General features: G+C 39.6%; 1 protein-coding gene across 2 annotated transcripts; it reads left to right on the top strand.

Moving 5' to 3' along the window:
- Positions 1–7,913: 7,913 nt before the first annotated feature.
- Positions 7,914–20,064, top strand: CIPC (CLOCK interacting pacemaker). 2 transcript variants are annotated; one of them, XM_051806371.1, is made up of 4 exons: positions 7,914–8,309; positions 11,043–11,217; positions 12,114–12,283; positions 15,704–20,064. In XM_051806371.1, exons 1-4 carry the CDS (start codon positions 7,926–7,928, stop codon positions 16,580–16,582), a joined length of 1,608 nt encoding a protein of 535 aa, XP_051662331.1. In that variant the 5' UTR covers positions 7,914–7,925; the 3' UTR covers positions 16,583–20,064. The 2 variants fall into 2 exon arrangements, with proteins under 2 accessions (XP_051662331.1, XP_051662332.1); XM_051806372.1 differs by lacking the exon at positions 7,914–8,309 and adding an exon at positions 9,614–10,332.
- Positions 20,065–20,706: the final 642 nt, after the last annotated feature.

The raw sequence follows: 20,706 nt of genomic DNA, 5'->3' as shown, positions 1-20,706 counted from the left end.
TGGCCAAAAGGATTGCTGATGCAGAAGGCTGATTCAGACAAGTAACAGTTTCAGTTTTGTTGTTTTATTCAGACTCTGTTAACCACCCCCTGGTTTTTAGGTTTCATTTTTTCTAGAGTAGACCCTGACAGTTCAAATTGATAATGCAACTCTTTCAGTGCTGCTGACTTGGGGTTTCATGCTATAATGTGCAACTCTCCTCTGTTTTGGATTGTGGTTGTGCTTCTTTAAATAGCTCCTTTACATTCACTATGACACCTAAACATGACCTTTTCCTTTGCTAAAAGATCATATGGGATCATATCCCAAGCTGGCCATAACTTATCGAGTTTTGTATTTAGTTCCAAAGCAGCTTTCAGGGCATCAGACTAAGTGAGTTCTTGGTCTGACAGCAAGGCTGTACAACCTCTGTAAGGCACATGATCAGAGAGGGAAGTAGTGAACAGGAACTGCCCTTACCATTCTCATGTTTTGTTGACTCTGCCACAGACTTCCTATATGACCTTGACCAAGTTTTTAAATCTATTTCCCAATTCCCTGTGTGCTATTCTGGGGTAATAATTCCTCATGTCAGAAGCAGCTGAGTATAAATTTATTGCTAAATGTCTTTTATGCTAAGATTTCTAAGTAATATAGTCTTTCAAAGAAAATTATCTTTCTGCTAAAGGGGCAATTGCTCTACTGATTATAAACTAACCTTGTTTATATTTTTAACTTTGCTTTATCAGAGATCTTGTTCTGATACATATTTATGTTGTACCTTATGCTTTCATTTACACATCAGTATTTTTCTGCCACTTAGATATTTTTTACAAACGTCTTGATCAGCTATAGCACTTTTGGTGCTAGGCACTGTAGAATTAGACCACCTATGTTCTGGGGAGGAAAGCTGGGGAAAAAGGTATGGAGGAGCAATCCCCGCACACACACAAAAAGGAAATCTATGGGCTAAATGACTGAAGAATGGAATGAAAGGCATATGAATATAAAGAGCAGACTTTCAAAGACTGTTTTAGCCACAGGCCTTTTCATGTCAAATATCTGTTGCATCTAAGCTGTAAAAAGCAAAGCAGGAATTTCTAGGATTGATTTTCATCCCTTTGACTCATCTCTTTCCTTTGCCCATTTGCTCTCGTAAGACAGGTCCAGAGTGTGCAACAGGAAACCAAGCAAAAACAATACAAGAAAAACGCATTTTAATTTTAGCCACACAGCTGCTTCTGGGTTCTTTAAATACACTCCTCTCTAAGTGCTTCCATACACCAAGACATACAAGCGCTCTAGACAGGCTGAGTCTCAACTGCAAACTCATTCCACAACTAATCTCTGTCTGGCATCGTTACAGCGATCAAACCAAGTTGGTCAAATGCCCAGTTGGGGCAAACTCGGTTCTTGTCCAAGGGCTCTCTGTTATGTGGCTTGAAATGATGAGCTACAGTCTCCAAGTTCTTTAGGCAGGGACAAGTTTTCAGATAGGGATTAAAAACAGCCTCTTTTTTTCCTTATTCTCTCTCTCTGCACATTAATACTCAGCATAAGAAACCAAAAATATCCTTTGAAGGCATGCCTGTGAGTGACACTGTGCCCTAGTATAATGTGACAGGTGACCTATTCTCCTTGTGCCAGGCTGCATGTAGCCGTGCTGTCTGGAAAACTATGTGGGGAATTTAAGGACTACCAGAAGAAAAATGGGAAATCTAAAAGCTCAGTCACATACTCAGTTCTTCATCTTGAGTTGTTTTTTCCCTTTGGCTTTTGAAGGTGAAACATAAGCCACTTTTGAATTCCAGAGGTTTTTTACTGCCATCATGTGGAGACTGTCCTCAAAAAAATGAAAAACTGTCTTCCCTGACTGGATATGATTTTTCCTGCCCCTGGCAAAACTGAAAGAATCTAATTCAGTCTTACATCTGCACAGGGCTAGTCCTGGAGCCACAAATGCCACAACATCTGCTAAATATTCTACCATCCTTAGCACACTTTGCTTTTGCCCTACTGAAGCAGTTAGACAAGAGTGTGGCAGCCTGGGTATGCTTGTAATTTCTGATATTCCATTACAGGTTTCTTTCTTGGGTCTTCGGGAACGTACAAGCATTTAATATCAATGCTATTTCTTTCCATGCAGCAATGCTACAAAGGAAAACAATATTACAGTAGGGTATCACAAATCCAATTACAAAAAATATATTGGGATCAGAAATAAAAATTTTCAGGCATTCCTATTCCCACTATGCAATCCTCCATTTTATCTGACCACCGTAACAATTGCACTTGAGAAATTTGATAAAAACATTAAAACTGTTCCAGAAGGTTGGAAATTTAGAGGACTATATTCCAAGATTTCAAAAGTTTTGACCAAAACCAATGACTAAATTTCAATTAAAAAAAAAGCAACATGGATCACCACCACATTTTATTTCTGTTTTATTTCTACTTCGCTTATTTTTAGTTTTGTAGTGCACTGATTAACATCATATTTACTAATAAACTATACAATTTTTCAGTGAGCTTTTCAGCAGTATTGACAGACTTTCCTTAAAGGTTTCCCTTTTGTTAAATCAATATAATCTGGAAGATAATTACTGTCAGAACATTTCATGGAAACTCCATTATTTTCCCCAAGACACGCAAACAAGTGGCCCCATTTTCAAGAGTGGTGAGCCTCCAGCAGCTCCTCATGAATTCAGCACAACAGAAAGCAGACATGCACGTAGATTAGGAATCCAATTGGTATCTTCTGTCCATTCTGCTATATCACTTGAAATAAAAACTGGTTTTTAGTTTCTCCGTGACCAGAGGTTGCAAACAGTAATTATGGACCTCAGTAAGGCCCATAAATGACTCTGGAACAAAAGCACGTTCTAATTAATACCGACATCCTCTTATACAACAAGACTTCTTCAGAAGAGCTGCTGTACTCAACAAGTTTCAAAAGTTGCTCTGAAGATTTGTGAAGTATTACCACCAGGGCACTGCCTTTTTCTAGTGTCATAAAAACCTGTTCAGATTTGGCTATACTATACACAGCCCACTGTAAAAATCAGCACTTAGCAGCTTTTCCTTGATCTGCTCCTATAAGCCCTCACAATTCCCACAGCATTGGACACAAAGTGTTCAGTTTTTCGCTGTGATAATCAGTGTAGATTTCTAAGTTATAGGTAATATAAATCCTCTACTATTCCTACAATAGGGGAACATACTTTGCCCTACAAATCAAGAGCCAGTTCTGTATTTGTCTTTTAAATCATTCTAGCAATTCTGAACATTTCACAAACATATTGTTAAGCTAAGCCTCAGACACTACTAAGAGAAGCCCCCCACACCAGACTAATTCAGCCAGCTAACATAACAAGCCTACAGGGAAAGCAACTGAGTCACAGCGGCATCTGAGATTCTCGGAAAGCCTACGTCCAGTCTACATCCTTGGCTCATCTCTCCATACTGTGAGGCACAGCACATGCCTGTATCAATTTTACCACGTCATATGATCTCTCTAATGACTAGTCTGTAGGAAATGTAATCCTTCTATGTGCAACTAATATGGTTGGTCTTTAATCCTCCATAGCACAGGTCTGTACTGAAGGTTCAAGATTTAAGTTCTCTTCTGCATGAAGGACATTTGTTATCCTTGCATATTAAGTTACAAATTCTTGCCTTTTCATTTGCTCGTAAAAATTATGAAAATAACAGGCCAAAATCCTTACCAAATTAATATTCTCAAATACAGCCATGTCAAACATAGTTCCTAAAAGTTAGGAAAATGCAGATTTGAGACCACCAATGCATCTTTAATTCTTCTACATTATGCATTTATGCTTCAGGATATCCTTAATTACCTACTGACATCTTAGGGTTTTTCCACCAAACCTGTCATTCATTGACTGGCCAAATGGTATTGGGAATAAATCACATAGAGAATTAGGCTGTTGTCCGTAGTACTCCTACCTCATATTTGTTGCCCTTGGTACATAAATAACAGAATCACAGAATATTCTGAGTTGGAAGCGACCCTCGAGGATCATCAAAGTCCAACTCCTGGCACTGTACAAGACAATCCCAAGAATCACACCATGTGCCTAAACAAATAACATTGTTTTAAAGTTATTGTAATTTTATCTAAATTAGATAAAAGCCTATTCATCCTGAAAGAAAAGTCCACAGGCAGTCCTTGATTGGACCATGTTTGTCCTTCCCTACATTCTGTAATCCAAAGAGACACACGACACCCAGTGGTTATTAGAAATAACGCAGGTATACAGAACCCACGTAGAGTGTAAAGACGTTTATCACAATTCTCAGGTTCATAAAATTAGGATGAAACTAGAAAAATGAAGATACTGGACAAGTTACAATACATAGTAAAGAGTCAGTAGAGATGGTCTTAACAGATTCAACACTCATGACACAAAAAAACTCCCAAAGCTACCACCACCATACAAACAGAAATAATTTTTGAACTGCAGGAAAACATGACATCTAGTCTACTTTGAAGCAAACAGTAGCTCTTGCATGACAACAGCGTAAATCCTGTAGATTTCTCCATTAGAAAATAACACTGTCATGAGGAGATTTCCCAGAGAACATTGCATTAAGTAAAGCTATCCTTCTATCCTTCTATACTGTAGCTTCCCACACACTGGAGACTATACTGAAGACAGAGAAGGTGGCTGTGCTGGGAAAGTGAGAGAATACAACAGGGTTTGCTGCCATCCAGAGTACTCAGGACTGCTGCAATGCTCTGATGCTGCAAGAGTTAAAAACAGTCACTGGGGCTGCTCTTTTGCACAGCTTCCCCAAATCCTCAGTTGGCCCAAAAGTCTAGGAGCTTGCAAAGGAGGTATTACAACTGCTTTTGTTCTCCTCGAACATAAAACAGTACAGAAGAGTGTAAAGAGCATCCAAAGTGCTTTATTATTGATATGCCATCTCTGCTAATCATTTGTTATTTTTAAATTAACATCATTCTGCCTTCTCTAAAATTGGATACATTTATGGTAAAGATGAAGTCGCAGACAGATAAAAGAATATGAAAGATGTGTACTTTGAAAAGGATACATACCTAGATAAAGTTGAAATGTAGAAGAAAAAAGAGCTATTGCAAAAATACAGAGAAAAATCTTGTTAAGTCAACTGCTAGGTGAAATTCAATGATCTGTGATAGACTTCAGGTCAGAGCACATGATCACACATTTCCTGCTTTGATAATTATTAAATAAGATATTAATTATTAAAAAACCCCACATGTGGAATGTCTTTTCAAACAGATTTGAAGCTGTAGTATTGTTTTAATGTCCAACAACACAGCTAACACAAATATAAACGGAAACACCTTTGAGTGCCACTCTGCTGAAAGGTGAAGCAAACACTTCATTTGCATGAATTCATTCTTTTGATGAAACCAATGAAAACTTGGAGGCATCATCTGAACAATATTTTTCTATTTATGTATTAAAATTACAGAAGCAAATGATAGAAGAAGCAAAGATACCTGTATTAAAATATCATAAATATTAGACTGTGGTTCAGTGAAGCAAGATGAATAAAGCTATTTATTTGTAGACTAACTTAATACAATTTAGTACCTGTTAAATTGTATTTTGTCTGTGGCACCAAAACAAATAAGTAAGTATATGGAAAAAAAGATTGAGTACATGGTGTTTTCAGACCTAGCATTTCCAGTTCTGACAATGTAATATGAAACCACATTATTCTGACCTGGCTATGCTTTACTTTCAAAGCTTGCCAAACATTTCTTTCTACTCCTGTGTTAGGACAAAAGATTCTTTGTCCCATAAGCATTTATGAAGTCCGTGCATCAACACCTTTATTAACTGTTCAGTAAGCACACAAGACCTATTATTTAACCACCAATTGGATAAATACTTGCCTTTGTCCCTCTTAAGACATAAAAGATGATTCCTGCATCTTCTTCTGAAAGAAGAGATTCAACATCTTTTTTTAATAAAAGTGTTGAAACACCTGAACTGAATAAACATGCAGTCATACTTCACTTATATTCTTTTCACACTTTTCCTGTTGTATGGCCAGAATAAACAGGGAAGTGAACAAAAAGTTAATACTTATTTGTCAAAACACTCACCTTTAGGATAAACAAATCAACCACTGTACAACATAAGGAGAATGAAAAACATCCTGTTGCCACTGACAGTAGTCACTGAACTCACACAGCAAATAAGATCTTGGATCAGTGAAGAATCAAATGAGAGGAAAAGGAAGAGAAGGAGCAATGACAGAAATATTATTAAAACCACCAAAAAAGGCATATTTTGGAGCAGGAAGAATTCAGATGATAATGCTCAATATAAACCTAAGGTTTAATTCAACTGAAGTCAAGGAGAATTCAGGTGAAAAGATTTAATTTATTTAGAAAACAGATTTACCTTGACTATCCAAGAAAACTGCTCTATTAAACAGACAGTATTTCAGTTCTCCTACCTGCTCTCCCTTGAATGAAAGCCTGGTATCACACATTCCAAATCTGTTCCAAATCACCTGAACTGAACTGAACTGCAGGTTGTCTGTCCCAAACATAGGCTGCTTGCTCTCTGATGAGCTGTTTTCAGTGAGCACCCACACATACTCCGTATCCTGAGAAATCTGTGGAGATCAGTAAGGGTTGTGTCTGGGTATAAGGCAAACAGGACCATGCCTGAGTAAATATGATGATACAACAGCATTCTTGACATGCTATTCCTCAGAACCCAAACTTTCTAAACAGTAAGGGATCCAAATCCAGAGTCCAGATATCACATATCTCACACCACAGTTTAGATGTAAGTCAGACCCAACTCTGGCATTTAAATACTCAAAAATACATCCTAGGAATATGTGTCACCAGCATTCTCTCACAGCATTTCAGATTGGTAGGACTGGAATCCATCAGTGTCGTATTTTCAAAATGACAGTGTCATTTCATGTAATCACAGATATTTTTGTTTTGCATTTGACAGGTTATGAGACTATGTGGAGATTAAAGGTCCTTCTGTTTTTCACTCAGGAATTTATTAGGTCTTGTTGATCTTTTTAATCAGCATGTTTCAGGTTCTTTAACAAGACCATCATAACAATGAAAGTATTTCTTTCTTCCATTTCTGTTCAGGGAATTCATTGTGTCTTTGCTTAGCCCTTCTACACAGCCTTTTCAGTTTTCTCTAATGAATGGTTTTCATGTCCGAATGCAAAGTATTCTGACAGATTTCTGGGTGCTGGTAGCATTTATGGAGTTCTCAGAACAAGAACTCTAGTTATATTCATTGAACCAGAGGATTTACTTCCTCCTGTTTATATGCCCTTGTTTTATATGCATGGTAACAAAATCCACATATTTCACTACCTCATAATTAGCAACCACATAAATCCTTCACTCATGACAGGAAGAAGTGATCCTTCCCCTGTATGCAGCACTGGTGAGGCCACACCTCAAGCTCTGTGTCCAATTCTGGGCCCCTCAATTCAAGAAAGACATTGAGGTGCTAGAGCATGTTCAGAGCCAGGCAATGAATCTGGTGAAGGGTCTGGAGCACAAGTCCTATGAGGAGCAGCTGAGGGAGCTGGGGTTCTTTAACCTGGAGGAGCTCAAGGGAGACCTTATCATTCTCTACAACTACCTGAAAGGAGGTTGTAGCCAGGTGGGCGTCAGTCTCTTCTCGCAGGCAACCAGTGACAGAATGAGAGGAGACAGTCTTATGCTGTGCCAGGGGAGGTTTAGGTTGGACATTAGAAGGAATTTTTTCACAGAAAGGGTGACTAGATATTGGAATGGGCTGCCCAAGGAGGTTGTGGAGTCACCGTCGCTGGAGATGTTGAAGGAAAGACTGCACAGGGCACTTATTGCCATGGTCTAATTGACAGGGTGGTGTTTGGTCATAGGTTGGAGTCAATGATCTCAGAACCGAATTGATTCTATGATGACTCCCTTTGCCATGTTTCCCCTCTTTGAGATGAGTGTAAAGCTTCTGGACTTCTTTGATGCTGCTTTCCTCATATTTCAAGTGGCTGTCAGCGTTTCATCTCGCATTCATGGAATTCTAAACTTCTGCGTCAAGATCAATCGTACTCATTTGCACAGCATTCGGGAAGTCCCGCATCATCCCAGACTCCTGGCTCAGATGGCGCTGCCCGGCCCCCTCAGAGCTCCAGCGCGGGAAACGACCACCACAGAGCCCTGGCACACCGGCCCCGCTGTGCGCATGCGCGCCCCTTCCGCGGCGGCTCGTCCGGGCGGGGCGTGCCCGGGGCGGATGCGGCGCATGCGCGGCGCGGCGGAACTGTGGCGGCCCCGCGCCCAGGTGAGGGGCGGCCGCGGGGCCCGGGGGCCGTGCAGGGATGCGCTGATGCGCTTCGCCGTGTGGCGGGGCGGCGGCCCGCGCCCGGCAGCCCCGTGGCTCGGCCCGCCTGCGCGGGCTCTCCTCACGCCGTAGGGCTTCGGGGCTCCCCGGGGCCCGGGCCTGGCGTGTGGGCGGAGGGGCGGTCGGGTGGACTCAGCGCGGGGACGGCCCTGGGCGGCGGCGGGGTGCCTGGTACCTCGGGCGGTGCGCGGCGGAGCTCCCTCCCGCCGGGCCGGGGGGCGGCTCTGGTTCGGGCACGGGCAGGAGGGATCGCACGCCCGCGTTTCGGGAGAGCGGCGCTTCTGGTTTGTTTATTTTGGGTTGTGGTTTTGTTGTTTTGGTTTGTTCCATAAGAGAAAAAGATGTGCCAGCCCTTCCCAAAGCTTCCCTTCGTGCAAAACTGGCAGATGAGGTGTTCTTACTTTACTTATTTCTATCCTTCTGTTTCTAGTTTTGGTTTGGGGTGTTTTGGAAAGGACTAAGTAGTGAGAACATGGATCGAGGACTTAAAGCACGCCTTCCATTCCAGGGATGGCATCTAGGTTGCTCTTACGTAATCGTGTTTGCTCCATACCTGTTAGCAGGCAGGCAGGTGTGACTGAAAACTGAAAGTAAAGACTACACAAGTAGCTACTTGAGGAAAATCTCTTCTGCTGGCCATTATTCCGTCGTTCTTGTAGTTATATAGACAGGCGTCTTACCATTTCAGAATTCATTACTGTAGCTGCCGAGGCTCGAGATTTTGGAGCACAGTTCTAACAACCAGTTGGCAGGACCTTAAGAAGAAACTTGCATTTCAGTGTAAATTGTTCCAGAATGTCTCTTGCAATGTCATTTGAAGCAGCTTGCACTGGATGCTGCTGCTGCTGATGGACTGCTAGCCTGACTATGATGCAGACTCCTGAGTTCCTGTTTTTATAATTTAAATACAAAGCTTTAACATGAGACATAACTTCAAGTGGTTACTTTATAGGAAAATAATTTCTACAAATAACATTAGAAGTAATTTCTGCACTTCGTTATGTCAGTTTCCTGTTAGCCAAGCTCTCAGTTACCTTCTTTCAGAGAACCTGAAACTTTGTCTTATTAGAAGCTGCCTACTCTCAGGAAGCAGCTGAAGGTTGTGACAAGTATGTAGTATGGGAGACCATAATGTTACTACATTATTCTGATTTTTGTAGTGTTTAGTTTCAGCCTTTCATTCTGGGTGCAGGAATGGCATTTCTAAGGCCATGTCTCCCCTAGGAGTGCACTGCAGGTATGTTACGTGTCGCACTTCTAGCAGTATGGATTTCTTTAGCCCCCAGCATGTTCACTGATAGCTTATTTAAGTTTCCTTTCTCTGATGACTTTACTCTTGGGAGTGAATCAGGCTGTTAACAAAACCACAGTTTTCCAGATTTAGCTGTATTTGTTGTATGGGCTTCCCTCAGCACATCTGTCTTGTTTTGGGATTCAGTCCTTGGGACATCAAAGTTTTTGTAGGATAAATATGGCTTGAGTAATTATAATTCTTGATATAAATCTTGTTTATGAATAGCCTTTAGTTTTTAGTTTGGTTTGCTTTTTGGGGCTGAAGAGATGTCTAATACATCAGTTTTTGGTCTGTGTTTCATTCTTTCAGTACTTTGAGGTATTTCTGGAAGTCTCTAGTTAGCTCACTGGCAGAGTAAAAGGACATGCAACTGTCCTACTTGACTCAGAGGGACATTGTTTTAATTACAGATAACAACCATACACTTTGTATTTGCTGTTTTATCTTGGTTACCCATGTTGCTGAACTATATAGATTTAGGCATTGCCTTTTTAGCAGATATAGAAATGACGTTCCTATTTGCCAAGTTTTGTGTGTGCAGTAAGGAATTTTTAGCTTGTCCAACAGAATTCATAATTGAGTTAGAAATTACTGATGCATTGTGCTCTCCAGGTGAATCTACTCTGGACTTTACTCAGAAATTTTCAATGTGAAATGGTCCCGTTTCAGGTAATTGAGTAAGACTGGCTGCCCTGTACTCTGCCTTGCTTAGCCCCTGAAGAAAGGAGCTGAATAAGATGGGTGCATTCTACCCCTTCAGCTGCATCCATGTATTCAGTACTTCTAAAATACCTTTGATTAGTTGATGGCATTCAGTAAAGATTTTTTAAAAACTTAAAATACATGTACCATATTTTTATTTCAATTAGTTTATTCCTTCCTATGCCTTTGTTATTTTGGCATCTTTAGCCTATCCTAAAAGATTCAAAGCCATGCCTACTGTGATATTGTTCTTTTGTAGTTGATGCAGGGGACTGAAAGATTGGCTCATGAAAACTTTCCTGTAACTTGAAAAATCATCTGAAGGCAGGTGTAAAACTTAAGTTCAGAAGAGTCTACAAAGTGTCAGTTGACGCAAGGAATTATTGCCTATCTTTTCTACTCCGTAATGTGTTATTAAACATGCGTAGTTTAGAGAGTTTTGCAGGAGATAAACTTGTTTTACTGGCAATTTTATTTTCTACCCTAAATGTGTGATAAACATGGCAAATGTGAGGCAGAGAGTTTAATAGAATTCTATAGATGGCTCTACAGATACAGCAAACCTTTCACAACCTGATTTCCTTATTGAGAAACATGGCCACCGTTGTTGTCTTATGCTAATGGAGCTTTGTTTAGATTCAGAGAAAGTCTTTCTTTGTTCTTAATTGTTTTTGTAGTTCCTCGACGGAAAAGGCACTAAAAACTGCCCTTGGCACTATGGAAGCACTCAGGCAAAACAGTCATCTCCTGAGACCCTTGAGGAACTACTGGGAAAAGTGATGGAAATGAAGAGCTTCAACCATCGGCTCAGCATGGCGGCAGCTGAATCTGACAAAGACTCTGGATATTCAGGTTGGGAAAACCACTGCGTTAACTTTTTTGTGTGTTATCTTGCTCAGGCTTTGCTTTTATTGGTGATGTTTGATAAATCTGACTAACCCCTTTCAGTTTGTGTCTCATTACCGTGGAGGGCTTTTCTAGGCAAGATAGGTTTCATCTGCAATCATCCTACCACCGAAGTCTTTTGGAGTGGAACTTTATCTAGTTATAAAGTTCATCCTGTGAATTTGAATGGCATGGGAATTTAAAATGTGACTAGTAAAAAAATTAATGGAAGAATCTCAGACTAGAAAGTCTAGAAGTGAGGATGGCAAAATTACTTTTTGTTCTATGCAGTGCTGAAGGAACTGTTGGATTATGCTGCTTAATGTGTCTTATGGGCTGACCAGATTGTCAGTAGAGCCTGATAAACCAGAGAGTAATTGTTATAACATCAGTAAAATGTAGACACAGTGTGCCATTTTAATAGTCAACAAAACTGCAAAGATGGCCTTTAAAGGAGAGAAAAAAAAAGCTTTTGTGAGAGATATCTCCTGTACTGGGTTTTTAGATAGAAAATTTCAAGACACAAAATGCCTGCAGCACAAACAATGGATATGGCAGTGCTGGAGCCTGTAGTTCTTTCCTGTACCAATTTTTTAGAGCAACCTTCATGATAGCGTGCAGTCCCTTGGAGACTAAATACAAAAGAACAAAAAGTCGTAGGTTTTTTGGGGAGAAGATGTGTCTATGAGAACTGACCTGAAATATAAAGCCTTTTAATAAAGGCTATTTGACAGCTGTCACAGCAGCTCTAATTTTGTTGATATTACAGATCTAAACTTTATTGTTCTTTGTGACTTGGTTGAAAGGAAGTAGTAAGCATGTTGCATGGGAAACAACTAACAGCTGAATTCTACATCTGACAGATGGAAGTTCAGAGTGCCCAAGTGCTATGGAGCAGACGGACTCTGAGGATGTGCTGAATACATTGTGTTGGAATGCAGAGGATGGACCTTGGCAATGCCCGAGGACCACAAGCAGCTCCTTTCCTGCACTTTCTCCTATGGTCGTAATGAAAAATGTGCTAGTTAAGCAGGTAGGGAAGAAATAATATATTGAAAGCTATTCCATGTTCTTAATTTTTTTTTTAAAAAATACTTTTCCTTTCAAAAAGATTTTGCATTGTTGCAGTCTGGAAAGTAACTGGTACTTAAGTTCTGATGTGACAGTCTGCTCTTTTGAGGGGCAGGCTAGAATCACTAAGATGGAAAAAAAAAGTGAGATGGAGAAGCTCTGCTATATCTACTAAACCTCTTTGTCTTAAAGGAATCCTCCCAAAATACATCTTTAACAATGTTATGTAAATAGCACCAAAGATTAAACAGAAATGGGTGATTTGCTTTTGAAAACTGCTGTTGTCTTTTTCATTCAATAAAGATGGTGAAGTAGGATGATAGGTTTGTTTCCTTGTTCTTAGGTCCTATAAGGGCTTCATATGCAGTGGGAAACACTAATCCAGAATGTTATAAATGCAAAAATTAAATCCTTACCTGAAGTTAGCTGTGATACTTGTAGTTTAGTAGTTGTTTCCCTTAACTGCATGTGATGGCTCACATTGCAACAATTATATTCCCTATTTATGTTCTCCAGTATTTTGTAATGTGTAATTCCTCCAGCACATCTGCAAGACCCCTAACTTTTACATTTTAATAGAAGATACAGGAGCTCCAAGTACTGTCCTGTTATTAGACCTCTTACTCTGTACACACTCATTTTTGAAATAGAGCAAAAGTTCTTTTTTTACTGAATCTGTTATGACAGCAAGCAAGACCTATTAAACACTGTGTATTATTGTGATACACAATACATACAAATATGGGTTTCTGTTAGTATTTAGCAGATCATGCATTTGTAGGGGAGATGATTCTGTTCTCTGAGCATTGTGCCTTATCTTGACAAGAAACAATTTCAATATTTAGTCATGTTCCTAGATGTGTGGACAAAGACTATGTTAACAAATTCTTAAGTTAGTTATGGTAGGGAATAGGCCAAGCTTCGCTAAAGGTTGATAGGCTTTGGCCCAGAGCTCAAAAATTAAGCACTGATTGCGGTGGCAGTCTAATGTTAAGCTCCAGGTTGTGTTGTGAACAGTTAGCAGAAGCAGCTAATAATAAGTAGCTTTATATATATATAAAAAAACCCCCAACCACATATATATTAAAAAAAACCTGGTAGTATAGCAAAGACAGAATTTGGCAAGGAAGTGTTGGAGGTAGATAAAATTACCACTTGGTTCTCTTGAGCAGTGTGTCATAACATCTAAGGCTAATTATGTATGATTAAGGACAATAATGTTAAATTGAAAAATGTTTACTACAATAATCAAAAGCAACGAGTCTAGGTCAGAATAATAATGAAGTGTCTTTTTCTCTTTTTTCATTATGCCTGGTGATCTCAGACAGTCATGTTGGCCGTCTTTTTAATATGGTCTTTTCAGCACTGCACTCAGTTGGGCACACTAGACCAAAAAAAAAAAAAAGAAAAGGCAGCATCCAGTTACTGCTGTTTATTTGTTCCAGTTTCAGTTTCAGTCAGCATCGTCCTTCTGTCTTGGAACCACTGTGATCCTGCACAATGATGGTTACCTGCTGACCCAATTTCAGAATATAAACAGCTAACAACAATGTTACTAAAAACAAAATAAAAATCAAGCAGGGATCAATTCTCAAAAACACAGTGCTACTTGTGTCAAGGTTTCTGTCAGTCTTGTAAAAGTCCTTAATAAATAGGAAGGCTTTTTAGACAGGATGTTATCTTCCATAGCTTTCATTAAAAAAAAACAACAAAACCCACAACAATTTGCAGAATTAGTAAAATAGAGGTGTCCTCCTCTACTGAAAATGAGATTTTGAGTAGGAGAACAAGAGCAGAGTGCAATATGAGAAGGAAAAGGAGAATAAAGTAGATAAGAGATAGGAAGAAACCCAAGAACAAGATAAAGAGTTACCACAGCTCTTTTGGCCTCAGTGATTCCAGGGCTCTGCTGTGTGGGTGCTGTACAGTTGTGCAGGACATGACCACTTCTGACTCCAAAGCCTTGCTCCTTAAGGCTACATGTTCTGTCCTGTGTATGTATAGCCACAGTGTTTATATGCTTCCTTACTCCTAACATCTCCACATACTTCTCTTTTGTATGTCCTATTTTCTCTGTTATGGTAGTAATATTTAATTTTACAGCTAGTAGTTCTGTATCCCTATTCCGTAAGGACCCACTGAACTGAAGAAACATTGTGTCAGAGTAGGTAATTGAATGTTATCGCCAAGTCTCAGTGTCGTAATCAGTGGATAGTATCTTTTTTTGGTGAGTTCAGATCATTAATTGGGGAAAGGGACTTTGTCAAAGCATATAAGCATTTAAAATTTATGAGACTGGTGGAAAGGATATGGATTTCAGATGACTCAGTATAGTACTAAAAATAATAAAATGTATTTGTGGTAGCTAAAAATTGTTCCTTCAGCAAGCATGCCAGTTGTGTTCCAGGTTGTAAAGAACTGAAAAAGTGCCTGACAATATTATATTAGTATAATTGTAGTGGTGATGACTTAAATATATTAGAAGACCATTTGATATCTTTGGAGAAAAGCAGGCATGTTTTTGGCCAGAGGATCTCATGAAGATCTGTAGTAATGTGTTGGAGGAAAAAGAGGTAATATCTTGTAAAAATGGATGTATAACCCTTATATTCCAGAATATGGCTTGTGGGGGGGAGTAAAAACATGGGCATTTTTCTTGAAATATAATGCTTTTAAGGTTTATTGGTGCACTGTTTCACCAGAGGTATGAAGTTAAACTCCTCTGGGCTTACAGCAGGCTTTTTTGCTTGCATTGGTTGATATTCAGCATTTTTTTTTCTACTTCATGTTTTTAAATTTATTGAAACCATGTATTGTGCTTAAGATTGCAAGACTTACTGAACAGCTGTTGTCTATTTTAAGTAACCATTTCAAAAGCTTGCTATAAGAATAGAATCAACAAGATTTGAGTTGCTACCTTTCAACACAGGGAGTCTGAATTGTTCCTAAAATGTCTGTGCAGTCTTTCCTTGACTCTTAATATATTTCATAACTACATAGCTTAATTATTTTTCAACTTTTCTGTGCACTTGTTGTTTGACTCCAAGTCTGCATTGAACTTTTACATGAACATTGTATAATTTAAATATGCGGTGTAATCCTTCTTTAGGAAAAATGTATAAATTCAGATTGAATTGTTTTTAAATATATCTGCTGTTGCATAGTAAAAGGATTATGGATTACAACTTTGATTCCAGTGTTATGCCCTGTTGTCAGAGAAGAAGGATGAGTTTGATGGAAAACTGTTCAGAACACATTAATTGGACAATATATATCAAATATGGAGAAATGTCACAGTCTACCTGTTTCATTTAAGACTTTTTTGATCCTCTTTTACAATGCTTCTGTAAGATTTCTGTTTTTTCCCTGTTTCACTTCTCAGGGGAGTTCATCACAGCTCCAGTCTTGGACTGTGCAGCCATCCTTTGAAGTGATTCCAGCTCAGCCACAGCTAGTGTTTCTTCGTCCATCAATCCCACCTCCCATTAGTCCTCACCCTGTTGGGAAAAAGAGAAGTGACTCCACTAATTATTTGCCCATCCTGAATTCTTATCCCAAAATAGCACCACAACCCTGCAAAAGAGATCACTCCTTTGATCTAGAAGAATGTCAGGAAACCACTTGCCATAAACGACTCTGCACAGAAGCACCCAAGATGGAGACTTCTTCTGTATTGATGAGCACAGGCTTGCCTACTAGTCCTTTTGCCCACCTACCAGTTAGCTTTAAGACCCCTCAGGATTCTAACCAGCAAAGTTCTTCAGCTCTGGTGACAAGTGGAAAACTGTCAGCTGTTTCTGGTTTTCATCATGTTTCCAGTGACACTCAGAAAGTGCCAGGTTTGACTCCCCTTTTGCCTTTCGGAACTCTGCAGGCAGCAAAGTGCACCCTTCATGAGAGTGAGGGTGCATCACAGACTACAATGCAGTCTGCAGTGTGGAGCCCCCCTCTCATACCAGAAGAGATTTGCACTACCCCTGAGCTGCTCTTGCAGCAACAAAGCAGGTGCAGACGCTTTCAGAATACGCTTGTTGTGCTACGCAGGTCGGGATTGCTGGAGATCACTTTAAAGACCAAGGAGCTCATTCATCAGAACCAGCTGACTCAGGCTGAGCTGGACCGGCTGAAGCACCAAACACAACTTTTCATAGAGGCAATAAAGAACAATGCTCCACAGTCATGGGCAGAGCTAGAAGCCTCTCTAACAGGGTCTGACAAAGCTGATAGCAACCTCGAAGACCCCACATATCCCAACATGTAGTAAAAAGGTGCATAGCTGTTGGTCAACTTATTTCTGTGCCTCCTTTTTCCCGTCTCAAACTTTTACTTGAGCATTTTTTGAGTCCAAGACTTGCAAAGTCACATTGCCATTAACAATTTGTCTTTAGGGCCAGCTGTGGGACTGGAATAGTATGGTGGGTTCTTGACAGAATGGGTACTTAGTACTGCAGTGTGACTTGAACTCCATGCTAACTCTGTATAATTCCTTGGACTCGAGAAGCGTGGATGTACTCTGCTGGCACATTCCCATTCTTGCAGTGAAAAGACAGTCATTTGCAGTATTCTGCAAGCATCTTCCTATTCCCATCTTCAGATAGTCAGTTCTGAGAGTGCAACAGCAGAACAGGCCCCACTGTTGGGCCATCATCAATGCCAAGTAGGCAAAGGGGGTTGGTATGAGGAGAGGAAACGATGTTGGTGGGGTGGTATCTTCAGGTTCTTGCTGTCTTTTCTGGTAGCAGAGAGGCTGGCTTTGGGGTTTTAATTCATTTGAATTAGTGGAAATCTGGTTGTGGTGAAGAGGCATTCTGTATTCATTGCAGTCTTTGGTAAGGTGATGAGTGTCTTAGGACCCAAATGAAATGGCGTGTTTTGATGAGTATACTTTAGATTTTGATCTGTATGGTTGGAGTGAATAAAAATCACAAGGCTTGCATTGGAAGCATTTGTTCCAAAGCCATGTGCATTAATGGTAAGAAGTGTACAAGGATGGTGGCTTTGCATTTTCTCAGTAGCTGACAGATTAAACATTCATATTAACAGCTGCAGTGATATAAAAAAAAGGACAAGGAAGATATTCATTCACCAGGATTAATTTGACAAGACTAATTGCATATTACGTGATATGTATATCTTTATAAAGCCCATTTTCTTCTGCGAAATCAGGTTTCCAAGTATAAAAAAAGAGAGGTGAAATGAGAGGAGCTTAATGGTCTGTGGTGAAGTTCTTCTCCCATCCCCTTCCATCTCTTTTTTTATTTAGAGAAATCAGGTGCATGTAGTAGGGGTGGGGATGTGTCAGCTTGGATAAACTCCCTAAAAATTTTATCCACCTAAGCCTGAACTTCAAAAAACCCAACAAACTCCGGAACATTTTTTCCTCCTCATAGATTTATATCGTTCCTAACCTGCTTGAGATATAGCTAACACTACTGTGTGCGTAAGATACTGGCCTAAGATATCTTGCTAGTGGAGATCCACAGTAGTCACGTTAGAAAAGCTGTTTTACAGATATTTATTTCTTTTCAGTTTATGTATACACTTTACTATGTCACTCCCTCCAGTCTGAAGGGTTTTTTCCAGAGCGGTCTGTGTAGAAAACTGAGAATGGCTTTGTCTAAGAACATTAAGTATATCTATGATATATTCCTTTCTGTGTGACAATAATTTCAGTGTGCCATCTAGGTGACTGGGTATTTTGATGCTTTGATTACTTCTGTGATCTGTTTCAGATTTTTAAAAAAGAAACTTGAAACTACAGTGGATGTCTTGCTAATTTGTGAGTAGACCTTTTCATTTTTTGATGCCTCTGGGTGTCAATATTGCAGAAGACTGTAGAGAATGCTTTTGTAGTCTTCCTCAAATAGGTGCATTAGAGAAATTGTAAGGGACTTCTCTCTCATAGGGGATTTCACCCTTTTTACACTGATGAAAAGAAATGCTGTACATGTCTTACAAAGAGGAAGCACATGAGTCTTATTTGTACTAGCCATGGGCCTAGAGAGAAATACTGTAGTATGGTTTACCCTAGTGGAGCTGTAGCAAACTAGTAGCCACACCTTTCATGGGATCTTGCCCACCTGCTGAAGACTGGTACAGTACGTGGGAATTGATTAAAAGTGTTCATAGACTGTTCTGTCATGTATTTTTTTAAATATACCTGCCATAGTTGTGATACTAGGATGTCTTAGATCTCACAGCCCAGCAATACCGAAACTCAGCCAGCAAAGCAGCAGAGTGCAGTGTAACAATGTAGGACATGTCCGATCTGGACACAGTCTATCGGTTGTGACATCTGCACCAAATGACATTTGGCAGGATAGATGTGATGGTGCCTTTAGGCCATTTAGGAGAGAAGATGAGTTTGTTTCTTCTGAGCTTCTTACAAGGAGAGGAGACAGTTCCATTGATCAGATATATATAACAGACCTAGAGATGTGAGGTATGAGAAAGAGCATAGGATATTTTTCCTACTTTTCCTAAAGTTCTTATTCTACCTATTAAATGGAGAGGAGAATTTGAAGTTCAGAATATGTATTTTAAGTAATGACTGTCCTAGAAAACAAGGTGATGGGCTCAGGCTACCTACAGATAAAAGGAAGTCAGAAAAATGAAGTCCAATCTTAGCTGTTTGAGAGATAAGGAAAAATTAGTCTACTGATGACCTCTTCTCCATCCTATTTCCACCGCTCTGATGGAGTAAAAAGGAATTAAAAACTTCCCTTGCAGGGTAATGCCATCTGACTTAGGGAGACTTCAGCTGATGGAAATCTCTCATAATCTTCATAGTACCACATGTATTTTTTCCCCTGACAGCACTGAGGGTGGGCTGAGGTGGGTGTGCTTACGGCTAATGGGCCTTTCAGCTGGTGTAATTTGTATAAATATATATTCAATAAATCTGTGAATAAAGTCCAGCAGCTGGTTAGAAATCTCCTACTGGGCATCAGTCCAAACTTAAATAGTATTTTCTGAACTAGAAAAATTCACTCTGGAAAAATTCTGTGTAAATCTGGAGTCTCTTAGGAACCATGTCCCTAGATAATGACAAATCTTGATGCAACATCTATTAAAAAAAAAAAAAGTATGTTGAAGGCCCCTGGTGATAAATATATCATCAGGTACCATTCTGTTCAGATTCTCTTAACTGCCTTTATTCCTGGAACCCCTCCTAAAGCTTTAAACAATAAGGACTTTCCTTTCTTGGCTACACTGTAATAAAATAGGTTAGCTTGGAAATGCGGTGATAAAATTAGTTGACTACATCAGGACCAGAATAGGTCCTGATTCTGACCAGAATCTAGAAGTGGTACAGTAGATCTGAACAGAGATATTAGCCTCTGATTGGAAAGCTGTAAGCAATGAACTTACAGATTTTTTTGATCTTCATATTAACAGGTTAGCTGAAGACAGCTATCCCAGTCTATACAGTCAGCTGAGTGGCCTGCTGCGTCTTCAGTTGCTGCTGACAACTAGCAGGCAAAGTAGCTTGATGGGTCAGGCAGACTGCTGTTTTTCTATTATGTTTTAATAAATGTTGGTATTTTTGATTACTTTTGCTATGTCTTTTTGAAATTCTACTGTTCTATTTGGAATGTAAATATTTTCCGTACTTTCAAAGTCCATTGCTAGCTCTGAATACAATAGCCTAAGAACTCTGTTATAAAACATGACCTTTTTGCTAAAACTTTACAGAAAAAGACTGTGAAATATGAATGAAATAAAATATGTACTTGAAAAGTTTGTGGGCTGTTTTAATGCTGTTAAACTGCAAAGTCCTTGGTTCCAAAGCCTGCTTTAAATACAGCTCCACAACAGCGTGTTGCCCATGTGGGAAAGTGCAGATCCAAAAGTGATACTATGATGTATCTTGCTGAAGAGAGTCACGTGAGCTTTAAAAGTATGTATGAATTAAAGGGTCTCTGGGAGGAGCATGCGGAGAAGTGGGCTGTACAGAACTCTAAAAATATATTGTCGTGGGTGACCATTGCCATAGATCTGTCATGAACAACCTGAAAGGATTTTTCCATCTCTGAACTGTTGTCTCTGTGATGACTGTACATTATGCTCACCGTCTGTGCAGGGTGAACTCCTACGCTGCATCTTAATTCTGTCAGTTGGGTATGCAGAAGTTCTAAATTGTGAAGTATGAATCTTGGCTACTAAAAGAATTCCTTGAGTGAAAAATTTTACAGTCTCTCTTGGAGAACATTCTCCAGCTAAATCTGTATACCAGCTTTTCACTAAAACACATTTCTTCAAAATGTGGCTGTCTTTATATGGTCTTTGCTTTGTTCAAAGATAACTCTCAAAAGTGAGAACTTGGCAGTCACACCCAAAAGATCCAGCAGCCTTGTGGCATGAGATCTTGTTCTAAGGTACAAG

The sequence above is a fragment of the Manacus candei genome, unplaced genomic scaffold (assembly GCF_025592945.1).
Source record: "Manacus candei isolate 608988 ecotype Guabito, Panama unplaced genomic scaffold, ASM2559294v1 h1tg000067l, whole genome shotgun sequence".
In the NCBI taxonomy this organism is placed as follows: Eukaryota; Metazoa; Chordata; class Aves; order Passeriformes; family Pipridae; genus Manacus; species Manacus candei.
This window is presented reverse-complemented; position numbering and strand designations above follow the sequence as displayed.